The 12,344-nt window shown below is 40.0% G+C and overlaps 1 protein-coding gene across 1 annotated transcript in view; it reads left to right on the top strand.

The window, feature by feature from the left end:
* The window catches only part of LOC308041979 (von Willebrand factor D and EGF domain-containing protein-like), a gene marked incomplete at its 3' end in the record, with an annotated part of 254,731 nt that overhangs the window by 166,776 nt on the left and 75,611 nt on the right, over window positions 1-12,344 (top strand). The window contains exon 28 of the mRNA XM_080346976.1: window positions 7,114-7,211. Coding sequence (XP_080203102.1) covers window positions 7,114-7,211 — 98 coding nt within the window. The remainder of the gene's footprint in view (window positions 1-7,113; window positions 7,212-12,344) is intronic.

Genomic DNA, 12,344 nt, shown 5'->3' with positions numbered 1-12,344 from the left:
AAAGACATTTCTGGACCAAACACCTGCATGAGAAAGAGATCTGACTCATGTTTTACTTATATGGATGCTGAGTTTGACCTATCAGGCAAAATTAATCTTTAAATCAAATAATTTGAAACATAAGATAAAAAAAGAGGGGTCATGAAGCAGCCCGTTCTGTGTACCCAGACAGCATTAAGCACAAAAAGAAATTCTATGTGTGTGCTGACCTAAGAGCTCAACCCTGTAAATGCTCCATGTTCAGAATGACCCCTGGAATTGTTTGCACATGGGAGGGATTGGAAAACCTGGAATAGGAAGAGACCTGTTAGGGTCACTTTGGTTTGTCTGTGTTATGAGCTTTACAGTAAAAGGGCATGAGGAAAATATCAAGGCATTATCTCCTTTAAAGGGCAATCTTTCTTTCACACTCGCAGAGCGTAATTACTCACGGAAATCTTTTGTCAGTTAAATCCCAATGGCTGCGTAATTGTTTCTTTGTGCCAGCTGTCTTCTAGTTCAAACACAGTAATGTTTAGAGTTATTTATTAGTTGATGACATATTCTTGACTCAGCTTATTAAATAAATAAACAAATTGTGCTTGTTCTTGTGAAAGGTAAGTACGGCTTACTATCATTAACCATTTCTGCTGGCCTTCACAGGCACACAAGCCTAGGCAGTTATTTATATATCTATCTGACTTTTGAAACTTTGCTCTAAGTCCGCTCACTTGCCAGTCATTCTGTTGTTATAATTCCTTCCCATGTTTTCACTGTAGTGGGAATTTAACTCAGCTTTCTGTCCAAAAGGAGCTGGCTGAAACTCCTGAGTCCCACAGCAAACCCAAAAGCAAATCATCACCAAGCGGTTGGAATTTCTGGGGTTTTTTAGATAGAGAGAGAGAAGCCTATTGTCAGAGAGCAGATGGTGAGGTCTTACAATGCTGCTCCAGGGTATTCGCAGTGAGGGGAGGAGGAAGCAGGGGAACAAGAAAGTCTTCATCCTCACAGATGTTAGGTGTAAAGTTTAGCATAGTAACCTCTAAAAGCAAGTCTGGGTTTGTGTTTTAATCCAGAACTGAATGAAAAAATGGTATTTATCTGTCTAAACACCAAAAGCCTCCCGAGCGCATCCCTTGCTCGAAGCCGTGCTCACCTTGGCCGCAGCTCCGGCGCTGACGAGAAAGCTGCTGGCACCGGCACACAGGACTCCAAACAACCTCTGGTTACAGCTTTTTGTTGCTCTTCTGTTTTTTGGCCTCTGTCCCACCTCCCAGCAGCACACGAACACTGGGCCAAACCCACGCTCCTCTGCCAGAACCAATGCATTTCTGGCACGGAGGCGCCTGGTTCATCCCACCGCTCCCTGGTGCAAAACTGCTTTGTTGCATTTAAGCTCCTGAGGTTTCCCTGTGCTCAGCACCCCTGTCTTGCTTGGGTGTATGTGCCCAAATTCTGTGCTTTGCTACAGTATCAGCCACAAGGCTGAACGTGGCCTTGACCTGCACCACTTTAACTACAGACTGTGGCTGTTAAACTCACCAGAGCAAAACACTGTAAGAGAAGAAATCAATAACAACATATGATTCATTATATTCAAATATTTATATTTTATATTAATTTATTCTAGTACATATTGTATTAAAACATTATGTATTATTTATTATATTAAATGAGAAATTATTAATTTATATTACTTATTATATTTTTCATATCATTTATCTAAATTGTTTCCACTTCATAATGCAAAAATTCCATCCTTCTCTACAAGTAACAATCCAAACGTTAACTTTTCTCAGCAATCACTGTACCTTCTGCACTATCCAGAAGCAATTAGGGCTGGATTGTTTCTCCGGGGCTTTTTCAAGGAGGTTCGATAACCCCGTCTTCATTCTTTGTTTTCAGCCTGTGAATTCACACAGCAATAGAAATGCAGATACAGGTTTCGTCTACACACTGAACCTTATTTTTCCCTCATTAATTCCTAATGACATTCAGTAGGTGACTAAACCAAAGGAACTACAGAGCCTTCAACTACTATTTTCCAGACATTTGTCAGGTAAAAAAACCTGTTTCAGTACCTTATATTGGGATGGCTTAGCCAGAGTAGGTCATTAAGCCTACAAAAGAGACAATGGACAAACACTGAAAACTTATCTTGGACATCTACTTTTGATTTATCTTTAAGAAGAAGTCTCAGATCAGCATCAGTGCAGTTCCTGACTCACGAAGGCCTAAGCCTACAAGCACAGCTCAAGATGTTTGGAGGCAGCAATAGATACAGCTGCCACATTCAAATATTTTCTAAATTCCTGTCTCCAGTCTCTTCAGTATAAAACCATGACATCTTCTATTTTTAGGTCCCTAATAACTAAATTATAAGTGCAAATACTGATGCCTCAGATTCTCCTGCCAACTTTCACCAGGAAAAAAGAGCACAGACCTCTATCACAAGTGACAGTCCAAAATGTTTCAACCTTTCCGCAGACAACACCGTTGACAATAACACAGAACAGATTTTCACTTCTGTTGCAATGAAGACTGGCAAGGCCTAAGTCAGAATAATTTCATGTCTAAACTATTCTTAAAATATCTCAGCCGGACTGTGTTGTCAGAAGGAGTCACCACACGTTAAGGAGCTCATATCTAATTTGGAACAGTCTGCTACATTTTGGATATGCAATCATACAAGCAAAAACTTTGCTTCTTTTGCAATGATGTGCAATGAAATTGCATGTCCATGTAATGCTGTGAATTATGAATTTCTTAATGCTACAATCAAACTCACAATGACATTCCAGAGACATCCGTGCAGGCTGTTTTTCTTACAGTTTCAGCAATCTCTGGCCACAACTAAACTGCAGAACTTGGCAAAAGTAGAGACTTTTAGGAGACATTGGTAATGGATAAAGTACAATAGTCCTCTTTCGTCAGACTGTAAATAAAGAGGTCAGTGAAGAGAATAGGTTTCTTCCCCACTCATCTGTAACTGAATAGAATAGCTTCTGAAAGAGAATCAATAAAATAGGTCATTTGTCCCAACAAATAAGGTGTATGGTGGAATACACACATTATCCTTGACAAATACCTATGACTTTGATGGTCGTAGTTTAAGGAATAGTGGTCAAGTTTCAGACTGTATTACAAATGTAGGGAAATTACCTTTTGGAAGGACAGGTTAAAAATGTAATTTGAAATATTCAACATCTCAACCACAGAAATCAGCAGCTTTATAGATCAGGCTTCTTCCATTAGAAGCTTTTGCTGTCTGACTCTGCTTTTAGTGTTCATGACAGCAACACAAACATCCCAAAAATTCCCTCGAAAACACAGAAACAATCTACCACGGTCACCAGGGTTTCCCATTGGCGATTTCCTTCTCATCCCATGTTGGATATCCAGCCTAAAGCTCCATGCCTGTGGCTTCCCCTTGTCTCCTGTGGTGTTAACTCTCATCTCTCTGTTTTCTGGAGCTAGAAAAGAAACTTTAGACCCAAGTGGTGAAGACCTGACAGTACAATCTGATTACCCTGATTACCCAAAACATGGCCCAGGAAAGTCAGAAGACTTCTGGTCAGGGCTATAAGCCTGTTGTTTAAGGCTCTGAATGCAAGATCAAGGTATAATTCTAATAATTAATTATCAAGTATAAGAAGGTTCTAGTTGAAAAGGATCTTCATCATTAAAATTCATGCTGCTATCTTCTGTTCTAATATTATTGAACCCATACTGGCTCCTCATTGCCCTTCAGAATAACTTCTCTTTATTTCCATGTTATAAGTGGCAGGCTCATAGCTGTATAATTTCCTCAACATTCTTCCTCGTTCTCTCTCTCTGCCTTGAACATCTCAGACAGGCTTTCTTCTGGCTTTCCTATGTAGGTCCTTCAAAACTTAAGAAGAAAAATCTTAAAAAAGAACGTAGCTTGCGTGCAAATTATACCTCTGTTATTTTAACACCCAGGGATAAATCTCTTCCTGTAATGGGCATTTATTGATTATAATTTTAACATAAGCTTAGCTTATTAAATGACTTTCTTTGCTGAATCTGTACAGGATAATGCATATATAGCCTGTGTCATTTTTAGTGCTTAGTGGCTTAGCATCCCTTGTAAATACATTTATGAAATATTCATTTGAACTTCAGCTGTGTTATTATCCTCTGTGATTTCAATTCCAATTTTCTTTCAAAATGTTTCTGACTTCTCTCCTAACGGAGCTCTCGCTGTTCTGGGCTGGAGAGGGAGACACGCGTAGGTAGCAAAGGATAAAAAAAGAATAAGACAAAATCTTTCTCCTTTGTTTTTCTTTGTTTGCATCAACTGAGAACCAAAGAAACCACAGATGGAAAAATAAAAAGCCCCTTACCTTATCTAATGCCTGTTCTTCTGCCCATGCCTACCCGTACAGCCCCAGCTGCTGCAGGGCTCTCGAGAAGAGTCCACCTCTCTTCACCTTACCCCTTATTTTATCCACTATCAAGCTGAAAGAAGAATCACAGAATCACAGAATCGACTGGGTTGGAAAAGACCTCAGAGATCATCAAGTCCAACCCTTGGTCCAACTCTAGTCAGTTTACTAGATCATGGCACTAAGTGCCATGGCCAATCTCAGTTTAAAAACCTCCAGGGATGGTGAGTCCACCCCCTCCCTGGGCAGCCATTCCAATGCCTGACCACTCTCTCTGTAAAGAATTTCTTTCTAATATCCAGCCTAAATTTTCCCTGGCGGAGTTGAAGCCCATGGCCCCTTGTCCTATTGCTGACTGCCTGGGAGAAGAGCCCAATCCCCACCTGGCTACAACTGCCCTTCAGGTAGTTCTAGAGAGTGCTGAGCTCACCTCTAAGCCTCCTCTTCTCCAGACTAAACAATTTCAATTTTTCAACAGTCCATATCAAATGAAAAATAGTAATATCATACACAATTCTTTCTCCTCTAGCTTACTGTACAGGGAAGAAAAGCGGTGTGGGCACACGGAGTCCCTTCTGCTGACAGAGCTCTCACTGGTGGGAAATGGTTTTGTTTCAGTGACTGAAACTCTGAGATTTTTTTCAGTTATAAATCTGAGTTCTTTCAAAGTTCATGGAGGAGCTAAGTAGCAGCAGCAGAGGATGAGCACCCTGTTCTAGCTCCAGTGTGATTTCATTCCACCCACAATCCAAACTTGGGCCTCCCCCTCTCAGAATAAAGAGAAATCCCGAGGTTTGCAGCTGCCCGTGCTGGGTCTAAAGGGGTGCTGTGCAACAAACAACTAACAAAACCAAGTTTACTGCACAAAAACTTGTTCCAGCAAAGCAGCGCTATTACCTTTTCAAAATAGCAGAAATATCTCAACCAGCTGATACACTAGGAAGGCAAAGTCGCTGCTCTGGGTCACTGGAGTCCCACAGCAGATGACCGCCCATCACTGCTGGAGTTCGCAAAAGCAGCACCTGAAGGTCCCCAGCACATCCAGGTCTCTGCGTGTTCTTGTTCTGACACAGCATGGACTCTCACTACCTGACTACACTCATACATGTAGTAGTTTAACAGTCTCCTTACAGCCTCTCCTTTTTAAGGTGTGTACAGTACCAATAATTCTGCTTTTTCACCCCTCTGTCCTGTAGCTGTCAAGTCTGACGGTCAGTATATTTATTTAGATGTTAACATTCCCTACTCTGGTAAAATCTCAGCCTCCTCACTGAGCGTTAGCTGCCATGATAACCTGATAGAACAAATCCAATACAAACTCCAGATGTTGTTAAACAGCTTGTTCCTGGCCTTCCAAGGTCAGTATAATTAGTATAACTGAGAATCATATTTGGATGGCTTATGTTCTCACTATGTGTTTTCTAAAGAAATTTCACTGGCCTGGTTTATCTCTGAGACTTCAGATCATAACACAAAGAACTTGCATGAGCTTAAATCTGTGTCAAAATCAGAACCTAAGTCTAACAAACCTAAAATTCTATAACAGAATTTCTTCCTTCAGCCTCTCAATTTGTTGATTTTCTGTGAAAACAACCCTCACAGAGATATGCCAAACTCTTTCAAATGTGGTGGAACACTTTGCTCCATGATGAAGGAGATGGTGTTGGACCACAGACATGAGTTTACATTCTTTTCAGCTCTGTCTTAGTGGTGTGTGGTTTGCAGCCTCCTAAGTGCCTCTGCCACACAAGGAAATACAAGAAGCCACTTGATCCACACCTGACCAGTTTTGAAGGCATTTAGTTTGACTGCCTGTAACTAGGATACCATATTCTGGCAATGTTTATAGAAGGTTTAACTCATGAGATCTAATTAAAATACTATGACATGTGTGTTCTTCTTCACTTCGTGCCCTATGGATTGGCTGTTCTCTTTCCTCTATGCCAAAACAGTGTCATTACAATATAAACTGCTAATGAGGATGAAAACCTGGCTGAAATTTGACTAATTCAATTGATTATCTTTTTTTTTTCTCTCTCCTGAGAAGAACACTGATTCTTTTATTAACAGAATAGCTTCAAATGGACGGGCCTCTATAAGTACACAGATACTCTAGATAAGATTAAAAAGTTGTTCTGATTGCTTTTTACTTGGAATAAATAGCTCATTACTGATTCATGAAATGACACATTCTTATGCCCTGGTTTCCAGAGGTGCAAAGTATGCAATTCAGCAAATCCTCCCTTTTATTTATTGTGATAGAGTCACCTTTGGGAGTATGTATGTAACACATGTCTTCATCTAAGTCAACAAGGGATCTTTCAACAGCTGTTATTTCAACTGGAACAAAATAAAAACAATTTTGGCACAAATCTGATTCAACCATCAATGTCCAGAACGTATCCCGGCTTCAGAAATCAGGCCTTGCACTGATCCATTTCTGACTGAGCGAGGCGATTACATTGGCACAGTTCTCTTTCCCCACCATTGAGGGGAAGAGGAAAAAATGAAGGTAATTATAAACATAACAGACATATAATGCCTATGGCAAACCATCTTTAATGCCTCTATATTTTTTTATTTCTTGTCCTTTCTTCCACTATCTGAAACTAGAGACTAATAATAGATTTTGTCACAACATTTTCAAAAGCATCTAACTATTCCCTTTCTAATTACGAGACTTAGAATAAGTGTATCACTAAACAACTTTATCTTTCATTTGCAGCACTTTGTGAGCAAAAATGTCTATTTGGAAGCAGATGCATAAGACCAAACGTCTGTGCTTGCAGAAGTGGCTATACTGGTTCAGCATGTGAAAAGAAGGTAAGGAGCAAACCCCTGATTCGTATGGTAAGAGGGACAAAAATTACCAAATGTAACTGAAATAGCCTACAGGAAAATGTGTTAAAGTCTTGTTAACATTATGAAAGATGTGAATCAGGTTACAAAACAGTATAAAGGAAGCTTAACGGATGCTAAGCTGCCAAAATAACCCTGTATCCATGTTCTAGACAAAATTTTCCCTTAAGGAACGGTTTAATACTTCAAATATAAAACTCACAAAAGCTTTATTTATCAGAGAATCATAGAATGATTTGGCTTGGAAGCGACCTTAAAGATCATCTAGTTCCAACCCCTGCCATGGGAAGGGACACCTACTAGCCCAGGTCACTCAAAGCCCCGTCCAACCGGCCTTGGACACTTCCAGGGATGGGGCGTCCACAGCTGCTCTGGGCAGCCTGTGCCAGGGCCTCAGCACCCTCATGGGGAAGAATTTCTTCTTGTATCTCATCTCTTTCAGTTTAAAACCATTACTCCTTGTCCTATCACTACATGCCCTTGTAAAAAGTCCCTCTCCAGCCTTCCTGTAGGTCCCCTTTAGGTACTGGAAGGTTGGTATGAGGTCTTCTCCAAACAGAACAACCCCAACTCTGCCTGTCCTCACAGCAGAGGTGCTCTGGCCCTCTGATCAGTGAAAACTGAGGCAAAAAACTTGTTAAATACCACGTCCTTCTCCATACTCCAAATAACAGATCTCCTGTTTCCTTACACAGAGGGCCCACATTGTCCCTAGTCTTCCACCTATCACTGACATAGCTACAGAAGATTTTCTTGTTGCCCTTGATGTGTCTGGTCAGATTTAATTCTAGCAGGGCTTTAGCCTTCCTCACCTGATCCCTGGTTGCTCAATATTCCTCCCAGGCTACTTGTCCTTGTTTCCACCCTCTGTAGGCTTCATTTAGGTTTTGAGTTTGTCCAGGAGCTTGCTGCTCCATTACCAAGAGCGTGTTCCTGCATGTGCTCAGAGCTGATGGCACCAAAGCTTCAGTGACCTCCCAAGGTGACTGACGGCCAAAACGGGTGACATCTGATCTGTATCTTCTGATCTGTATCTTCTTGCTGTGACAGCTGATCCTGTTGCCTTATGAAGAACAATTTCCTTCTTCTCGGCATTGACCAAAGCACATTGAATCCAGTTCATCTGAATATATATATATATTTTATTTTGCCTGAATTTGAGAAGCATTGAGTTGAGCAAATATATCCTCACCCCCAAAAAACCCAACAGGCCACGTCCCACTGCCAGGATGGTTTGCAAGGTTACAGTACATCTGACAGCTGGGCTTGACCAACCGTCATATCAGTGTATGTCTTTGAGTCTGGTTTATCTGCTGCATCACCACTAAGATGAAACCTTCTATTCTGCCTTACCTGCTGTGCCTAAACAGTGTACATATCAACTTTAATTTCCTCTTCTATTTTGAGTACTGCTTTATTTCATATACTGCATCCCCTGTTTCTCAGGGAATCTTCTCCATTCCAGAGTCATAAACACTCAAAACATTTTACATTTGCCATTTTAAGAGCCACATTTTTAAGCCACAGGTATTGCCCATAACTCAAACACTATTCCACTCAGATGTCCTGACTGGCCCAAATTCCAGCTTTCAAAAAGGCAGGTTACCCTCCCATTTACCTGTTCTGAAAGGCTGGGGGCAAAAATCAACATATTTTCATTTCAACTACATAATGTATTAAGAGAAAGCATGAAAATCTATTCAGATAGTCATTTCGTTCTGTTAATGATAATTAGATTTTAATATCAGAATTATAGTTCTGTATGGATTTTCTTAACAAGTACATTCTCATACTAAATTACAGCTCCTTCACCAATACTGAAATGCAACTGATGTAGACGATTAAGTGTTGTAATTTTATATATATAACCAAAAAAATCTATTGAACAGGTTGGCTGTAGCCTAGGAAAATTTGCTGCACATTTTCTCAAGTAATTAACAGAAGTCATCCAAACAGAAGCAGGAATACACCAAGATACACTGGAGTTATTGTCTGCAGGTCTTTATATCCAGGAGATTTTCCCTTGGTATGTCAAGAGTTGCCATTTTTGAGACAGCAGATGACCAGGATCGCTTCAGAGCATCATTCTACTTGTGAAATTGTGAAGTACGATATTTGTCATTTCACAAACGAAGTGAACGTTGTTGCATTTAACACAAAATATTACATGAAAAAACTGGGCTTCTCTTTTCACATGAATAAACTATTAGAATATTAATCAGTCCTGAAAGAAAAAGAAAGTAGAGAAAGACCTTGCGTACTACGTGTGTCCAAAATGCTACGCCATCAACACATTGGTGTCTATAGCAATGACCCATCTCACATTTTGCAAGACTGTTTGAAGCACTCTTCAGTTTCATGGCTTATTCTGCAAAAATACTGATTGGCTGCACTGATAGGAACGTGCATTGCTTTGATGTGAAGAAGGAAATGTTCTGAATAGAAGAGAATTAACGGGTTTCCTTCAATACGTGAGCTTTGCTGAAAGCTGGAATCAAAGTTAGTAATAAAAATGATGGATCTAATGGTGTCTAGTTTAAATTACATGGCTTATATTACATTAAAGCAAATGAGACGCTCCTAAAAAAAAGAGAGAGAGATTAAAATGCAGAGCTCATTTCCTAGGATGGATTAGAGCAAATTGTAAATAAATTGAATTCATACCCATATTCCTGTAGAAAACCTGGGACAATAGGCCTCCTAAGGGTTAATTTATCAGACTGAATCAGGTATAAGTGAACAATGTGAACAGACTTCAATCAACTTCTCCACACCTGTCAGTCACGGAAAGCTCACAATTTATCTAAGTAATTATTCAAGTATTTAGCTACACTATCAGAGCACAGTTTTGCTCTTCCTAACACTGAGCATAAAGACACCCCGTTGCAAGTAAAACTGGTAGTTCTGGGGGTAATGTTGGTAGGCACGGAGAAGAGTTATCACAGCGCTTCCAGTAACAACATTGACATGTTTGAAGACAATTGCAGTTTCCGCTGCCTGGTTTTCTCCCATTTTCCTCAGTCTCAGACCCTGTTCTCTGCTCATCTCCCCAGCCTCCGGTTAATACATTTACAGCAAGAGATGCATGTTTTTCTGCGACGGCGCCTCAATCTTCTCAGTCTTTTCCACAGGGATGATACCTTATGACTTATTTCCCATTTGACATTCGTGCAGTTGACTTGTCCTTTGTAAGCGCCATCTTTACTACCTTTACTTCATTTTGTCTCGTGGATTTCAAGCTGTTTTACCCATTTATCAAAAAGATTTTTAATGCTAAGCCTGCTTGCACTGCCTTCAAGTGTGACATTGCTCAAAAATGTGACATCTTGTCGTCTAAGACATCAATGAAAGCAGTGAATAGTAGGAAAATCGGGGCCTACACGCTATTGATAAAATTATTCTTTAATAATACAGTCTTTGCTCCTTACTTATTTCATCTGATTCATTCTTACTGGCATGACTGACTGAGTCATATCAGAAGTCCCCCTAAAGTGAAAAATGTATCTGTTCTTGGTAGATAGACGGCTGCTTCCCTTCTTTAGCTTGAGGGACTTATAAATTAACTGTTTAATAATTTGTGTAAGTATCTTTCCAGATACCAACTCTTTGGCTGTCGTTCCCTTGCTTTTCCTTGTCTTTTTTTCCTGATTTAAAGATATATACTATGTTTATTTGGATTATTTATACCTTCAGGAGTTCTCAGAGCAAATCACTACTGGTTTAGAAACTGCATCTTTAAATATGCTGGAGTAAACCCTTTGAGGCCCTGTTGACCTGGAAATCTGCTTCATGTAAAGAACTCTTATGTACTAAGTCTTACTATATGGGGAGTTAATGCACAGCAGATAGCATACCATAAATCCAAATCTCAGGTTATTACTGAGCCATTTAACCTTGTAAACAGGTCTTAAATCTGACTTTTCTGAATTTAAATACTCAGTTTCTTCCCTATTCTCCCTTTCATTCCTGTTCCCTTGTTAATCCTGATCACGTTAAACATTTTATCACATTTAACCTGTCCACGAAGAGTGGAGAAAAGGCATCGAGCACATCAGCCTTGCCCGTGTCATCTGCCATCTCCCCTCCTTCCTGTTCTGTTCACCGCTTTGTTTTGCTCCGGGAGTTAAAACTCACGCTTTGCTCTGTTTCTGTATGAATCTTCACGTAATGGGAACGATTCAGTAGCAGTGGCATGTAACATTATTTTTAAAACCTGGATTAAATTGGAGTGGGGCAGCCCGTTCCCTTCCCTCAGCAGCAGTTGCCAAGGGATGCTCGAGGTGTGTGGAAAAGCTGGACGGTCCATATTCGATTCATCAAGTTATTCCCCTTTCTCTGCTGCAATCTTTGGTAGAGTTCCCCTTTGTGTAGTCAAAATTCCTGGAGGAACAATATAGGTTTTCCCAAATTATTCATCATCTACATCCTAGTTCTTACATCCACATTGCCAAATGATTTGCAATTCATTTTCTGACATTTTTGGTTGATTTTGTTTTGGACTTCTGCTAAACAAAGCCTGCCAACAGCATTCCTCCGAGGGCTAATGAACTTGCTAAAATAGCAATCACTTTTAGAAACCTTTTGCGTATTTTTAATTTGTATTGAGTCTTTGACAGATCCAGATAATTTAGCGAGTTTTGTGGCAGACACGAAGACAAATGCTCCTGCTGACTTTTCTATTCAAAGCAGCCATTAGAGCACATTTGCTCCAGGCTGGAAGGAGCGACCCAAACAAAACAGACTAAACACATTCCTTTTCCTGTGGAAACACCGTTAAAACTTTGGCATGAGGCCCAAAAGAGACCAAGACAATCACTGCACCATTTGTACAACAGGGGGGTTTTCAGAAAGCTGAAATTCAGATCATATCTGTTGTCCTATCTCATACCATCACACTTTTCCTTGCTTTGTTTTATTTTGCTTTTTTTCCTTTCTGAATGGATTAATGTAATAGCATTAATTAAGCCAACAGAATTAATTTAAGCTAAACAATGTTATCTAGTCAGATATAAATGGTACATTAATATTACGCTACAAGCTATCATGATAGTGCATTTTCCCAGTAACAGTTTAAATATTAATGTGCTAAACTTGCCT

This window comes from Nesoenas mayeri (genome assembly GCF_963082525.1).
Source record: "Nesoenas mayeri genome assembly, chromosome: 6".
In the NCBI taxonomy this organism is placed as follows: Eukaryota; Metazoa; Chordata; class Aves; order Columbiformes; family Columbidae; genus Nesoenas; species Nesoenas mayeri.
Note: the sequence above shows the minus strand (reverse complement) of the source record. Positions and strands in the feature narration are given on the sequence as shown.